The sequence below is a fragment of the Rhinoderma darwinii genome, chromosome 12, assembly GCF_050947455.1.
Source record: "Rhinoderma darwinii isolate aRhiDar2 chromosome 12, aRhiDar2.hap1, whole genome shotgun sequence".
Classification (NCBI taxonomy): domain Eukaryota; kingdom Metazoa; phylum Chordata; class Amphibia; order Anura; family Rhinodermatidae; genus Rhinoderma; species Rhinoderma darwinii.
In genome coordinates this window covers 58,310,021-58,327,227 of record NC_134698.1, presented here as the reverse complement: position 1 = coordinate 58,327,227, position 17,207 = coordinate 58,310,021, and the positions used below count along the sequence as shown (strand labels likewise).

The 17,207-nt window shown below is 42.5% G+C and overlaps 1 protein-coding gene across 1 annotated transcript in view; it reads left to right on the top strand.

Moving 5' to 3' along the window:
• The window catches only part of LOC142664343 (deubiquitinase DESI2-like), a 59,898-nt gene that overhangs the window by 24,442 nt on the left and 18,249 nt on the right, over positions 1-17,207 (top strand). Inside the window, exon 2 of the mRNA XM_075843392.1 lies at positions 13,126-13,198. Coding sequence (XP_075699507.1) covers positions 13,126-13,198 — 73 coding nt within the window. The remainder of the gene's footprint in view (positions 1-13,125; positions 13,199-17,207) is intronic.

Sequence of the window (17,207 nt, the reverse complement as noted above, 5' to 3'; positions counted from 1 at the left end):
TTAAAAATAAAAACGTTACTGTAATCTACATTGCAGCGCCGATCTGCTGCAATAGCAGATAGGGGCTGCAAAATCTGGTGACAGAGCCTCTTTAAGCTTAATCACTGCATAAATTAAAAGTGCTACAACTTTCGAATATACTTTGGGGGGATTTATTAAGGCTGGCGTTTCATATGCCAGTCTTAATCTATAGAAAGTTGGAGTAAGACGCGCCTAATTTATTAAGAGGCGCACGCAGCATCTCTGGTCGTCAGCTCGCCAGAAAATTCAATCTATGCCAGCCAGCAGCTGGCATAAATTTGTGCCCCCTTTCTCGAAGACTGCCAACTTATAGTAAATTTATCAGCCATGATGGCCCCCTTTCACTAAGCCTGCCCACTTTTTAAAAAGTGTCAGAGGTAATGTACAGATAATACTGGCGTCCGCACCTGCGCAGACACCAGTATTATAAATGGCACATGATAGGTGGGGGGGGGGGGCTGGTTACAGATTTTGCATGGGACCTTCAAATTACTCCTCTGGCTGTCTATTCGATAAATGTCTGTGGATCCTGAAGATAATGGGAGGACCGTCAACAACAATATGTATGGCTACCTGACATGTCCCTAAGGGCTTATTCAGACGAACGTTGCTCTTTTTGCGCGCGCAAAAAATGCGGCGTTTTGCGCGCGCAAAAAATGCGGCGTTTTGCGCGCGCAAAAACCACTTGACAGCTCCGTGTGTCATCCGTGTATGATGCGTGGCTGCGTGATTTTCGCGCAGCCGCCATCATAGAGATGAGTCTAGTCGACGTCAGTCACTGTCCAGGGTGCTGAAAGAGTTAACTGATCGGCAGTTACCTCTTTCAGCACCCTCGACAGTGAATGCCGATCGCAATATAGAGAAACCTGTTAAAAAAAAAGAAAAAGTTCGTACTTACCGAGAACTTCCCTCCCGGCCGTTGCCTTGGTGACGCGTACTTGGTGACGCGCCTCTCTTGACATCGGGCCCCACCTCCCTGGATGACGCCGCAGTCCATGTGACCACTGCAGCCTGTGCTTGGCCTGTGATTGGCTGGAGCTGTCACTTGGACTGAATTGTCATCCCGGGAGGTCAGACTGGAGGAAGAAGCCGGGAGTTATCGGTAAGTCAGAACTCCCGTTCATGTATATTGGGATCGGAAGTCACTGTCCAGGGTGCTGAACTAGTTTAACTCTTTCAGCACCCTGGACAGTGACTGTCTCCTGACGTCGCGTACCGGAATTTTTTTTGCCGGGTTCGCTCATCTCAAAGACACTCCATTTGGATGTTTGTAAACAGAAAAGCACGTGGTGCTTTTCTGTTTACATTCATCCTTTTGACAGCTGGTGCGCGAAACAGGCAGTTGGTTCCGTGCGACCTGCGTGGTTTTCACGCACCCATTGACTTCAATGGGTGCGTGATGTGCGAAATACGCAGAGATATTGACCATGTCGCGCTTTTTGCGCAGCGGACAAACGCTGCGCAAAAAGCACGGACTGTCTGTACTGCCCCATAGACTTGTATTGGTCTGTGCGTGGCGCGTGAAAACCATGCGGCCCGCACGGACCCAATACACGTTCGTGTGAATCCACCCTAATGGTAGATCTGGGGGAAATAAAGATCTGACACGTTGGATCTCATCATACTTGAGCCCTTGTTCTACCAGGACATAAGCCGCTGCTGGAGGTGTCTGCCAGAAGCTTGTCTCCCTCTCCAATGCTTTATTTACATAAAACCAAAAATCCATTTAAGCTTTATTAAACAGAAGATTGGTAACCCTTTAAGCCAATTACTATTTGTCGTTCATGGTCCTAAAAAAATAAATAAAATAAAAACAGAAAAACAAAAATTAGCAGCATGTCTTCCCTAGAATAACACAGAGATGATACCAGAGCCACAGTCACTAATCTATTTAAAAAGAGACTAAAATAACAAATAAAAAAAGATTAGAACGGGAAGAAAGAAATTTGTGTATGAGAACTTGCCCCTATCCGCTGCAGCAGATTACACAGTAAATTCATTTTAATAAGGGTAATGCCAGATCCATATTTGACAAAACAAAAGATTCTGTCAAATACAAATCTTAAATGTTTTGTCCTAAATACGGTAAGTAAAAGAGTCTGGAATTGCAGCTCATACCCATTCATTTAAATACAGATGAGCTGCAATACCAGACACAGCCCATGGACAAGAGTGGCACTATTTCTGGAAAAAAAAACAGACCTCTCTTTCTAATCCTGGACATACCCTTTAATCTACATTTAATTGTCGATATTATATAATTGAGGACTTATTTAGAAAATATTTTAGTTATTCTTAAATCTCAGCCATAATAAACCTGTTTTATACTCTAGAGGTGTCATTTGATTAGGATTAGGAAAATTGAATTAAAATCCTTAAGATTCATATAAACTCATATCTCGGTAAATCCTTACCAAACCCTGAATCAATTCCTGCCTTGTGTATATTATTAAATTTTAATTTCCTCTTCTTCACTTTCCTACATGAAGCTCCCAAAACTCATTACATTCAATCCTTGACAATGTTGCCTTGGAGGAACTTTGATATACGATGTATAAAAACTTCATCCAAGCGCGTGCAATATTCTTCCATTAATTTCCTCTACTAAACCCTGCAGCACAAGATCGATTTTTTTCACATATTTCATCCTAACATTTCCTAACAATTTTGTACAGGAGGAGAATTAATTTTTTTTTCTTCAAATAATACGTGTTGCAAAGGGAGTAAATAGTTTAATAGTTTTACTAAAATTATGGAAAAATAATAATTAGGATATAGGACAGGGATTTTCAAACATTTTCTTTCAGGGCCTCACCAGCAGTCTAAATCCATGCCAAAAGAGGAACATGAGGAGTACCACCAGTGCCAGCAGTACCAGCCCCTATGTCCCCAGTCAGCGCAACCCTTTTCCAACTTTTCACTCATTCGTCTTCTGTTGGAACAAGAAAGCTTAGGCTTCGTTCACATCTGCGTTCAGTATTTTCGTTGCTCTGCTCCGTCATAGGAGCAGAACAACGAAAATACCAGAAGTGCTGGATAAGTTGCATGACGAACACCATTGGCGCCCGATTGAACACATTAACTTTAATGGGTTCTGTCAGGTTTAGACCATGGTGTTCATTGTTTTGCCGGACAAAATAACGCAGCATGCAGCACTAATTAATCTATCATTTTTGGCTGGCTCGGTGATGGAGGCCCCTACCAGAGCCTCCAACACAAATTTGACCAAAGCCTAACTCGTAACCTTCTGTGGTAAAAAAAATCTGTGGTAGATCACTTCTGCCTGGACAAAATTACGAAAAATCTAAAAATCTGTGATAGATAATTTCTGCCTGGACAGAATTATCATATTCTTGAACAGTGGGTCTCTCAAGTTGGATTCAGTACACTTGAGTGACATGCTGCGCCTCATCTAGGACTAGGTGGTGCCTCACTAATATAGGATATGGAGTAAGGTATAATTTTATTTAGATAATTTGTTTTATGACGGAATTCATGGCGGATTATGAGAATTATTTTGATAAGCATTTCTTTAATAAGGTTAATAAGAGGAGGTGCACTGCTCTAGCTGAGCTGTACGAAGTCGCACCTGGGCCACAAAAAACATTAGTATTATAAATGACACATGGTAGGTAGGTGGGGGGGCCCCGTTATAGATTTTGCACTGGGGCCCAGGAGCTTCAAGTTTCTCCTCTGGCTGTCCATTAAATAAATGTTGGTGGATCCCGATGATACCCCAATGGGTATGGGGGCATCCAGACAGTACTATGCCTGATCAAGCGAAGAGCAAAAACGTTGGAACAATATTTGAAGAAGAAAAATGGAGGGTATAGTACTCACTGTTGGGTAATGGAGGTAGATGTGTAGATGGTCCTATTTCAATTCTGAGTTTCTGATACCTGTAACAGATGTAAAAGTTTAAAGGTTATCTTTATTAAAAGATATAACCTATATGTCCAGTTCTATAATTCCTCGCCTTATTTTCACGTTAGTGTGTGTGTGTGTGTGTGTGTACTCCTTTCATGACTGCACCTACTGCACCCGCTCATCAGACCCCCTCATTGATTCCAAAATGTGGTTCATAACTACAGCAGATATTTTCTCTGTTTTTCAAAGGCGTTGTACCCAATTAAGAAGGCCCAGATCTATATGATGAAGTGTTCATACATCGATTTCCAGCCTTCTGTGTTCTCAAGCACAGAAGAACCACTTTGCCAGCCTCCAATCTATCTTTCCAGAAGTTGTTCATGTTAAAGGTCACTATTCCAATTTACCTTAATATGATATGTGGCACGTCACACGTTGAGTATCTACAATGAAAAGCAAGGACACATCTCTGCATACACAGATAAACTTTCTCCAAGAGCTCGTCAAAGTCAGAATTGAAACTGAATGTGACTGCCACCTTAAAAATTATGATTGACTACTGTAAGTTGGCCATACACAATCAATAGCTGTCGGCCCAACACTAATTTGGCCAACAACTATTTGACCTAACTTCAACATAAACATACATGCCCAGCGTGTGCATGTTTATTTCCGTGGAGAGAGGAGAATGCACCGCTGACAGACCCTCTGGCAGCGGCTTATCCGTCATGGGAACAAAGGATCCTTTTTTTTCCTCTAACATCTGTAGTCAGGTTACGGTCAGGATGCCCCATACACTCAAATTTTTAGGCGTTTGTCTGACTTTTTTGATTTAAAGGTTGTTTGTTGAACTTTTGTACTTAGAAAACACCCAGGTGGTCCAAAACCCCTTTGCAGGTAGCAGTGGTACAGACAGTTGTCTTCCATCTCACATTATTTTCAGAATCTACTACTCTACTCAAAACCTGGAAATTCATAGTTTTATGGTTTTGCTAAAATTATGGAAAAATAATAAGGAAATATACAGGGCTTCTCAAACTTTTTCTTCAAGGGCCCCACCAGCAGTCTAAATCCATAGCAAAAGGGGGACACGAGGAGTGCCACCAGTACCAGGTCTAATGTCCCCAGTCAGCACAACAACTTTTCCGCACTCATGCCTCTTCTGTTGGAACAAGAAAGCTAACTTGTAACTTTTTGTGCCAATCTGTGCAGAAAAATGTGTAAGACAGAGGTTGCAATAATGCCTCCACAGGCGCCATTGACATTGAGTAAAGGCTACTAAATGCTTTGAAATCAGTCCCATGCATATTTTTACATATGATACAGAGTTCATTTACAGTAGGAGGATGGCATTGACGGCACTACGAGAGGTCAATTAAGTTGATAAGAAGTTCTCAGAATCTTTCTTTATGTACTTCATTAAACTTTCGTACTGCACTGCCAGCATGGGACTGCTGGGTGGCTCCTAGTGACATCAGTCAGGCGATGGCACATTGATCCAATAAGACTCTGTGTTACATCATTAGGAGCTGGCGGCACAGTTCAAAGGAATTAAGCCGTGCACACAGAAAAGCAGAACGGCTCCCCCAGCAAGCAAGGTTAGATGAGCTGTTAAATGTTAATCGTGATAATTATGCAGCACACACAACTCTGTGGGCAGATGTCGCTCGCTTTTTTTTTTTTTTTGTTATACAGTGGGTGCTACAAGTATGGCTCCAGCGTGGGCACTGGAAGGCTGGCTCACACAGGCAGAGACCAGCTGGAACAATTAGCAGCACTATGAGGATTGTGTCACTTCAGTTGGAAGCCAGAGCTGCCTATTGTTTTCCCCATAACCAGGGTATATAGAAGGGCCATAGAGGAGGAGGGAGACAAGTCTGTGGCAGCGCCCGGGTCAGTCCTCACAGGAGTGAGAGCTGGAGGTAAGAAAACCACCTGTGGTCCTTTTCCTGCGCCATCTGTCCCCTTCTTTCATTGCGGCCTCTTCCTGTGTTTATATTTCCCTTGTTTTTTTTTTGAGTAGCTCTGCGGGTCAAAATATCCTTTATTGACTTGTTAACAGAACTATTTTGTTAGTTAGGGAAGGAAAATGACAGGTGACAACCTTGTTCCAAACACGTTATAGACAGGCACTAAAACAGCTTTACAATGTGAGGAACCTGCCAAACAGTGCCACAGATCTACAGATCTCAGCATCCAAGACTCCAATGAGTATAACATGGGGGCAGTGGAATATTGAGTTTAAAGGGATTTTCCCATCGCAGATATTTATTGCATATTCACAGGATACTGTGGACACCAGGGACCCAAAACTACCCCCAAAGCCACTGTTCATTCATACGCAAACTAAATGGAGATGTGGCTGTGCCTCCATTCAAGTCTATGAGCGTTACTGAAGAAGCCCACCTCCCAAAAATTCTTGCTGGAGCCATTCCATTCATCCTGTATATCAATATAGATTCCAAATATGTATGTAATATTTTCTGGGCTTATAACTTGTTAACTGTTTCTGTCGGCCACATAAACATTAAATAGAGCGGCAGTGCACATGCATGACCTCCGCTCCATTCAAAATCCTTGTTACTGTGATCATGCAGGAGAACAAAGGTCCCAGTGGGGGGGCAGCGATCATGTGGATATCTGATAAATGTTAATTGTGGGAAAACCTCTTTATTTGAAAGATTCCATGTTAAAAAGTAAGGTTGACGGTAAAGATTTTGATTGGAAAACAACATCTCTCGGGTGGATAAACATGAAACGGGAATATATGTAGCCATTACCAATCTTACCAGTACATACGTACGTTTGCTTTCAAAGGTACGAGAATAAAGACATAGCTTTAATATTCGATAATGTAGCTCCAGAACTCTGTGGACTTTATTGCCATGATTGGTGGACGTCAATGACGAGATACATTCTGCATTTAAGGGATTGGCCAGACACAACTTCTGTGTCGACGCCCATAGGTAATCAGTCTGCACCTGCTTCTATGTCTGTGAGACTGACCCCATCTTCCACCACTCAGGATGGCAGGCTTAGGAGTGGGAGAGCCTATCGCAGCCTGGCCAGACGGAGCTAGCTCCCGCCCTCTGTCTATTTATACCTGCCTTTCCTGTTCCTCCTTTGCTTGTGATTCTTCTCTGCTGGTTTCCTGGCCATGCTGCAGCTTCTGAACTACTTATCCTCTGCTTGTGTTTGACCTTGGCTTTACTGACCACTCTTCTGCTCTGCGTTTTTGTACCTCGCTCATCTCCTGGTTTGACTCGGCTCGTTCACTTCGCTTGTTGCTCACGGTGTCCCCGTGGGCAACTTCCCCATTTCCCTGTCTTCTTGTACCCTTGTCTGTTTGTCTGTCGTGCACCTATTGAGTGTAGGGACCGTCGCCCAGTTGTACCCCGTCGCCTTGGGCGGGTCGTTATAAGTAGGCAGGGACTGAGTGGCGGGTAGATTAGGGCTCACTTGTCTGTCTCCCTACCCCGACATTACACTGCACCTGCTTGATACAAGAAGATGTCTTAGTGATGGATGGACAACTGAAATTATCCATGGCGATACTGATAAATATTAACCAGCAAGACTCAACTAATATAATATATTTTTTATACCAAACAACTGCAGAGTCAAGAGCAGACAGAAACTACTAGAACTAGATCAATCGTATAAGTTAATTTTGAAGAGACAAATACAAAAGGCACGTGATAGGAAAATATAGTAGAGAGACTGCACAACTTTCCTCCACTAAGGAATATCATAAATAATGTGAAATATTAAGGTTAAAAATGTAGGTCCTCGGCTACAGGATGTAAAACTGTAGTTTAGAGCTGTATTTACAATTCTGAATGCTTCGAAACTGAAGTCTCCCATGTCATTGTATAGTAATCCGATACAAGAATAACTATCTGCACCACTCCATTACAGGAGCTTAGCTAAACTGTTAGGCTGGAGTCACACAAGCATGTTCGGTCCGTAAAGGACGGAACGTATTTTAGCCACAAGTCCCGGACCGAACACACTGCAGTGAGCCGGGCTCCTAGCATCATAGTTATGTACGACGCTAGGAGTCCCTGCCTCTCCGTGGAACTACTGTCCCTTCCTTGAAACATGATTACAGTACGGGACAGTTGTCCCGCAGCGAGGCAGGGACTCCTAGCGTCGTACAATAACAGGGTTGTCAACGGTTTCCAATAGCAATCAGCAGAATTTTGAATGCAGCTCTGGATTAACACAGGCTGGACCTCAGGATCAGTACAAGGTAATTAACACAATATATTGACAAAATTACACAAGTGTAAAAATTTTACTGCTGTACAAGGTTTAGGATTGGAAAACAGCAAACACCATTCAATTCAACAGAACCTTTTCACCTGAAGGACCCACAGGCCCTCCCGGATCATAAGGGCATGCTAGTGCTATAAGTGGACAAACATTTTCATTCCAATTGTAGAAATGTACTCACCGCTCTTACATGCCCTCTCATGCTGATATGTAATTTAGATCATGTGCTATTAACACACTTTAATTTGCATTAACAGTTTAGTAATTGAATGGCTTTTTGAGGATTTGCATGTAATGGCTTGATGAATAGTGAACGCCTGATTGGGTAAAGTTGATTGAAGCTCTTCAGTTTTAATTACGTTCCTGTGGAAGGGTTTATATATGGGACATATTACACATATAATAAAAGAATTCATAAGAAGAATCTTTTAATGTCTGCATCATATGTACACATCAGCACCAGTGCGCTCCTTCTGGTTACCAATAGTCCCAGAAACTCCATAACAGAGGTCAACAGAAATGGCAAAGTGATGACTTTAGATGTAAAATAACATTACAAGCAGCATCACGTCAGGATTTAAGATATCACCTACGTTGCACTCCAGTCCCACAATATTTTTTTTACGGCTTGTTCTACAGTTCTATTTATCATATTATACAATCTCTCCTTTTACTTATACAACTCAATCCGACTTTGATCTAGGTCAGTTTTTTTTTTTAAAGGGTAACTAAACTTTCAAAAAACTTCTGACATGGCATATTGACATGTCAGAAGTTTTGATCGGTGGGGGAACCCCACTGATCGGTAAAACAAAGCAGCAGAAGCGCTTAGTTTCTGATCTGCTTTTTTCAGAAAGCCGAGCAATTGGTGTACGGGCTTATAGAATTTCTAATGAACCCGTATACCAATAGCTCAGCTTTCCAAGAAAAGCTGATCAGAAAAGAAGCAGCATAGCGCTCACCCGAGAGCTTCTGCAGCTTTGTTTTAGCGATCGGTGGGGGTCTCAGTGCTTGGGCCCTTACCGATGACATGTCAGAAGTTTTTTTTTTTTCCCCCAGAATGTTTTTAGTAAGCATTTTCAAAATTTTCAATCAAGGGCACAGAAAGGAAAGGGAAAAGGGGTAATGGAAAATAGGGGCAGGGGAACAACGACATAGAAAACCATACGTTATGTCAACCATACATGTTATGTCAAATCAATTCCACAATACAAAGTTCAGTAAAATATACATTAATCCTTGTCTATGATAGGGAACACATATCAATATATCAAGGTTTTGTAGGGTCTGTGATTAAGTATTGTAAGTATTGTACTCTAGAGTAAAGAATTGTGTGTACATCGGTCTCCTTGATTTAGGAGTCCATCTAAATCTTCATATATGCAAGCAAGAGTAGGGGGGGACGGGACAAGTAGGATTCGGACATCCGGGCTTTGTTATCAAATTGATAGCAAAGAATCACCAAATAAAATGAGGTATAAATTATATACAACAGGTGTCGTATCTGAAAGACATTGTTCTAAGTACCAGGTTGTTAAACCAAAGCAGTTCTTCAGCTTGAGTTTAAGGCTGGGTTCACACGACCTATTTTCAGGCGTAAACGAGGCGTATTATGCCTCGATTTACGCCTGAAAATAGGGCTACAATACGTCGGCAAACATCTGCCCATTCATTTGAATGGGTTTGCCGATGTATTGTGCAGACGACCTGTAATTTACGCGTCGTCGTTTGACAGCTGTCAAATGACGACGCGTAAATTGACTGCCTCGGCAAAGAAGTGCAGGGCACTTCTTTGCAACGTAATTTGAGCCGTTCTTCATTGAACTCAATGAAGAGCAGCTCAAGATATACGAGCGTCACAGACGCCTCGTATATTACGAGGAGGAGCATTTACGGCTGAAACAACGCAGCTGTTTTCTTCTGAAAACAGTGTCATTTCAGCCGTAAATGACAGCTAGCGTGTGCACATACCCTTATCCTATCACGGAGGAGATCTATGAATCTACTCCAAATTTGAAAAAAGTGTTTAACCTTCTCTTCCTTGGATAAGGACGCTTCTATCCAATCCGAAAGAAAAGCTTCTCAAGTCAGAGTCGTATGTCATTTTCCTGTGGGATAATTCCAAATCGGCTTCATATAGCTGCAGAAGGACAAGTATGTAGCAGGTCTGTGGTTAGAAAAGACGGAATTTGACGCCAAAAGGTTTGTATGTGAGAACAAGAACACAAACAGTGGAAAAGGCTTGCATTAGGGGAGGAGGTGGTGTTACCCATCAGGAAGCCTCTATGTAGAGATATATAAGCTCTGCGTCACCCTGTATGCCATCTCCCTGTATGCCATCTCCCAACACATCGCTTAAGGGAAGTATTTTGCTGCCATTTGCAAGGCAGATAGGTTGTCATAAACAGAGACCTCTGTGAGTACTGCGGTCCAGTATGTTATTCCCGTGTTAGATTTAGAGTAATCATATTTATGAAATAAGAGGCGATAATAAGTTATTTGCTTAGAGGAAAATTGTCGAATCTTTGTCATTTGGTTTAAGACCATAATTATATAGCTTGCAAATAATAAAACGGGTGTGGGCCTACTATCTCATACTTTGTTAGGAGTTTTTTGAAAGTTTAGTTACCCTTTAAACTGGGTTTAAAAGGGTCTCAGATGAAAATAGATAGCATTGGAAAAAAGTGGATCATGGTGCTAGTGCCATCTTGCCAGTTATTCACACAGGGAGAGATCCATTTGTCTCTGTAACGCCAAACTTGTAGTAAAATATATGTTTACATTTTCCTATATGATCAAGAGGTATAGTATGAGGTATAGTATGTTATAGAGGTGTGTAAATAAATAGAAACTATAACGAATAGGAAAACAAACAAGATGTTTGCTTTTATTTATGTATTACTAATATACATACGCAAGCTCGATCTCCGATGTGACCTGGAACAGCGGCCACGCTTCAGAAACCAGCAGTGAAATTAAAAAGTCACCCAGGCTAAAAGAAATATCATCACACAGAGAGCTGGTGGAAAGTCATTTATCAATGTTTCTCAAATGCAAAGCAGGTGCTGCGAATGTAGACACATCGGTGAGCACCAGACCATAAAGCTTGGCGTGCCGTGGTGATGCGTTATCTGCTCATATTGCGCTGCCTTATTGAATATTCTACATAGTCATTAATAGTACGTGATTTATATTATGCTGGTGTTTATTAACATGTAATATTTATTATTATTATTATTATTATTATTCAAGTGTAACGACTAAATCCAAATTATGCTGCTAGCTATTACTAGTGAGTAACCTAGCACATAGAACCTAAAAAGCACCGGGATTTGGACATGTACTAGCCGAAAGGAGTGATGGACTTTCCCTTTTGCTTATGTCTATTGCCTGCATTACAGTCCATTTACATAAACCGACGGCTCAAACTATTTTACTACACAAAACTCGTAAAATGCCTCAGGACATACAAAGGAATCTTTGTCCATGAATATGTTGTTTATGTAGACTGCATTAGAGAGCTTAAAGGGATTTTACAACTATAGGAACTGAGAACATATTGCTGAGATATGACATCACTTCCTAACTGTAAGGATCTGACCGCCGGGACCTCCACTATCCGCAGAATGAATGGGTCGCAGCAGTAGCTTCACTGCCTGCACAGCAATGCTGCTATCCTGCTGTACAGGGAAGTGCACCAAAGCCCCATTCACAGGAGAACCACCAAAGGGACATCTGTCCCTTTGTTTCCTCCTGGACCCCCCTGATCGGAATGTTATGGCATATCCTAGAGATATGCCTGAATATTTAAAATCGAAATACCCCTTTAAAAGGGATTTTTGGTGGATTTTTTTATTTTTTTACAGACACCCAAAACAGTAAAATGTACTTGCCTCCACAAGGATGACATGTGTCCTATCAAGTGTGTAAGGTGAAAAATAGTGTGCAATGCTATAAAACAGAGTACAGCCCATTGTTGTTGTTGTTCTTTCTCTTTCTACAGTACTCAACTGCTTCTTCTGTATACTACTTTGCAAATCTTCTGACAGGCGGAGATGCAACCTCTGAGTGACATGGCTATGACACTGGTTTTATTACCTTTTTGTTTATTTTAATGTTTTGTAGTGCTTTGCCGAGAGAAGGCATCCCTACTTCTGTTTATTAACGTTTTGTAAGGCTATGTTCACACTACCATTACTATACGTTTACCTCTGTTCCGTCAAAGGAAGAGAGGATCAATACTTGAAACGGAAAGTAACGGTTCCGTTAAAATGACCATTGATTTCAATGGTAATTCTTTTGTATCAGTTGCTTTCCATTTGTCTCCATTTGCTAGGTTTCCATTCTGCTGTTTTCCGTTCTGCTGTTTTCTAGGATGTCTTTACAGTCTTCAGTAACAGATAAGGTTTTAAAGGGGTTTTCTAGTCATAAGAAATTGATGGCCTTTCTTCGGGATAGGCTATCAATATCTGATCAGTGGGGATCTGACTCCCAGCACCCCCACAGATCAGCGGTTTTGAAGGGGCCGCGGTGCTGCTTCCCCTTCATTCCTTATCTGCTCATACTGTAAATTGCTGAAACACTTGTAGTGGCGGTTCACAGTATTACAGCCTTCTCCCATTCAAGTAAATAGGTGAAAAATATAATACTGTCCACTGCTGCTACAAGTGTGTCGGTGATTCACAGTATGAGCATTGATAGTAACGAAAGAGAAGCAGCACTCGTACGAGCCTCTTCAAAAACAGCTGATCGGCGGGGTTGCCGGGATTCGTACCCCCACGATCACATATTAATGGCCTATCCTGAGGATAGGCCATCAATTTCTTATTACTGGAAAAGCCCTTTAAAGACTGTTCCATGACTTATTCATGATAAGGTTAATTGAAAGACAAGTAAATGTTTACTATGGATTTCATCTCAACACTATCTGATCAATAAGTGTATTATATTTATTTATTTCAGTACTGGATTAATGAATACACCTCAACATTGGGCATTGGAGTATTTCATTCAGGGATAGAAATCTATGGGAGAGGTAAGTTGAAGAATTTTTTTTTCGTCATGGCTTTTAATCATGAAATTCATTTTCATGCAATTTTTTGTAACATTATGAATCCAAAACTTCAATGACAAGCACAAATCATTGTTTTTATTCCCTTCCATCTTAAGGGTAGACCCAGCCTCTTGACAGTACTAAGGTAACCCTTTAGGGCTCATTCCTGAAAACTAGGGTGGAATGGAGGTATTATTGAAACTATCAGATTAGTGCTTTTGAACCTGTAATAGAATATGGCAATAAAAAAAACAGAATCTATAACTATACTCGTGATTTTCTGAGGCTCTTTGGAGGTACCCAACTCTTCCTGTTATGGTCCATTCTCGATTCAATATTGTACATGTGTTGTGAGATGGCAAGTACAACCAGGGGCCCTCAATATTATACGATGAAATTTTACAACATGTTGAAAAATGTCTTGATTATTTTGGAATCCTTTTCTTTATATAGAAAAGGATCATAAGATGTCATATCCACAGGAGTTGAGAAGGCATCTCATTATAAGGTCCCCGTCATTTCAGCAAACTTTGCATAAATCAATAGTAAGGGTATGTTCACACGAGGTCATTACGCCCGTAATTGACGGACGTATTTCGGCCGCAAATACCGGACCGAACACAGTGAAGGAAGCCGGGCTCCTAGCATCATACTTATGTACGACACTAGGAGTCCCTGCCTAGCTGCCGGACAACTGTCCCGTACTGAAAACATGATTACAGTACGGGACAGTTGTCCGGCAGCGAGGCAGGGACTCCTAGCGTCGTACATAACTATGATGCTAGGAGCCCGGCTCCCTGCACGGTGTTCGGTCCGGGACTTGCGGCTGAAATACGTCCCTAAAAGTGAATATAAAAAAACTTTGTAATTTGTCTTATTAAAGAAAAATGCCTCTTTGTGCACTGATGAGCCACTTCTTCTCCTCCCCTTCCTGCACTGATCATTCACTCAATTCACTGCTAAAATCCGTCTTGAAGGACCAACGATTATCAGATCACTGAGGGATCAGGTTACACGCTGACCATAGGAGACTTTGGAGGGGAAGGGAGACAAAGGCAGAGAAATACAGAGATTCTTTCACCTCCCCAAACATGTGCAGCATGTTATAGGAAAGGCTTCACAAACCCTGTCTCACGTAAAATAATTGTTCTAACTTCCTCCGTTATTTACATATCGGTGCCGTTATATTAGGCGCCCGATATGTAAATAAGCCCCTGAACTGTCAATGGGGCGTTTCTAACTAACTAAAAGGCAAGGGGCGTGATATGTCTTCGCTCTGACACTGTCCAATCTGCTGCAAACAGTTTTAGGGCGGCTTGCGCTGCGTTCTCTCCCGCGTGAACACACACAGACTTGGTGGTTGTGCTGCAGATAGAGTGGGCACGTATGCGCGCACGGCCGCTCGCGCGCACATCCATGGATGTAAGTAGATCTCCTCCTCGTCTCCGCTTCTTCTCCTTGTCTCTTCTGGTTCCGTGGAGGCGGGAGTGGTGACGTCTATGTGCGAGCGAATGGCCGTGCGTGCATGCGTGAGGGCGGGCGCGCGCACGCTATCTGCAGCACAACCACCAAGTCTGTGTGTGTTCTCGCAGGAGGGAACACAGCGCAATCCGCCCTGACACTGTCCGCAGCTGATTGGACAGTGTCAGAGCGAAGACATCACGTCCCCTTGCCTTTTAGTTAGTTAGAAACGCCCCATTGACAGTTCAGGGGCTTATTTACATATCGGCGCCAAATATAACGGCACCAATATGTAAATAACGGAGGGAGTTAGAAAAATAATTTTACGTGGGACCGTGTTTGTGAAGTCTTTGCTATAACATGCTTCACTCAGTAGCACATGTTTGGAAAGGTGAATATGTAAAGCTTTAGATTTCTCTAATACTACTAATCTAAAATATTTATATACTGCCCATGCTACTGTTTTATAATACTAAATGCACCTCCGCAACCCACAACTGTCCAAGGGATGTAAGAATGCTCAGCTCTGACCTCACTGCATATTTGCCTTTCTTTCACTTCAAGACAAAAAAAATCAATATGATGTGGCAAGAGATTTCCTTCCTCGCCTTCTGTCCTGCTACCTGCTGTCTTTTCACATTTCTTCATACTATGTTTATTTACTATCCAATATTAATCTCCCATACAATGGATATTGTCACTATCTTTTGGTGTGTCCACTTTAGTTTCAAACATCAGGTTACTCATTCACTTGGATGGCAGCGAGCTGCTATAACAGGCAAAGCCCATGAAGGAGCTTGGCCTGACCGGAGATAACCCCTTTAAACAAAATTCAAATTGCTAAGGGGCCGTTCACATATGTCCGGCGTCCGCTTCAGTTTTCCTCCGATGCGTTGAAGAAAAGCCGGAGGCAAACTGATACTAGAACGGATCCCATAGCTTTCTATGGGATCTGTTCTGGCACAGGGGACATCAGTTGTGGCGCCGTACGGCACCGGCACTCCCTGGGAGCCGGATCCAAAAACGTTACCTGTAGCGTTTTTGGTTCCGGCTCCCAGCGTGGTCCGGCACCGTATCCTATTTTAATTGTGGCCGGATGCTGCCGCATCCACCTTCCGGAAGCACCTGGCGGGAAGGTGGATGTGAGCTAGGGGCGGAATCCCCTGTCATAGCATTTTCAGGGGATTACGCTCCAGGTGGAGACCCTGACGACTACCCTCCCACCCGTCCCAGATTCAGCGGGACAGTCCAGGATTCCAGGTGGTGTCCCGCTGCTCCGTGGTCGGCCGGGGGTATGTCCCGCTGTCAACTGTGTTTGCGTCCTCAGGACGCAGACACCGTTGAACTTAATACTGAAGCAGGGAACGATCAGGTCTCTGCTTCAGAATGAGTTCAGAGCGGAGAAGAGGGAGCTCCTCCGCTCGCCGATAATTCCCCGGGCACAGCGCTACTTTAAGCGCTGTGCCGGGGAAGCCCTTCACATCACTGTCCATATATGGACAGTGGCATCAGGTGGTCTTCCGAGAGGGAATCCCCGGCCACAGCGTCTGCAATGCTCTGGCCGGGGATTCCTCTGCTAGAGGGACCTTCAGTGGCGTTATCTACAGGGAAAGGGGGTAGCACTATATACAGTGGGGGTGGCGCAATCTACAGGGGACGCTATGGGGCAGAATCTACATGGGGCGCTTCAGAGCATAGACTACCATTTTGTGGACCATTGGGGTAAAAACTGATGTTAAAAACGGATGGTAAAAACTGATGACAACGAACGACAACCGATGGTTTTGCAGTAAAAATCATGGCAACTGATACATTTTTGCACCTTTTTTTGCATCCGTAGTAATCACTTAAGACAAAAAGAACTGAAGCTGATACAACTGATATATGTGAACGCACCCTAAGTCCAATGATTATGTTATACTTTTTAAAGGTCAGTAACTAATCCCTCTCATTCTGAAGTATCTGGAAAAACAAAAAGCCTGTTAAAGACCAATTAAATCAAAATGAAGAATTCCTCATGGGTGATAATTTTACCCTATGTAAAAGGGGTTGATAACCTTTTTTCTAAGAGAAGACTAGCTGGCGAGTTCAACAGCTGACCCGCCCAGCAAATCACTTCTGATTCAAAGGAGATTCTGTAAGAAGCTGCACAAATCTTCTGCAGGGTCTACTGTAGGAATATGTGATTACATGGTGCCCATTTCAATGGATGGACTTACCATGTAGTAGATAGTCGCATCAAATCCTCCAAAACCAAATTTGCTCTTTGCAGCTTCCTCCCCTGTGGCCAATATCGTGAAGTTGGGAAAACCCCCTTTCTGACATGCACAACCCATTCATATTAAATAAGGTAGTGGTTTATGTTTCTGCAGGAGAATCATAGCTTTAAATGCTATTATTGAACGGACAGCACCCATAATAGCACCAATTACCCCCATGCCCTTCTAATCATGCCACAAATCCATTCAAATAGGCTGAAATCTCATGAATATATACATTCTCAATGAATTAGAATATAATTAAAAAGTAA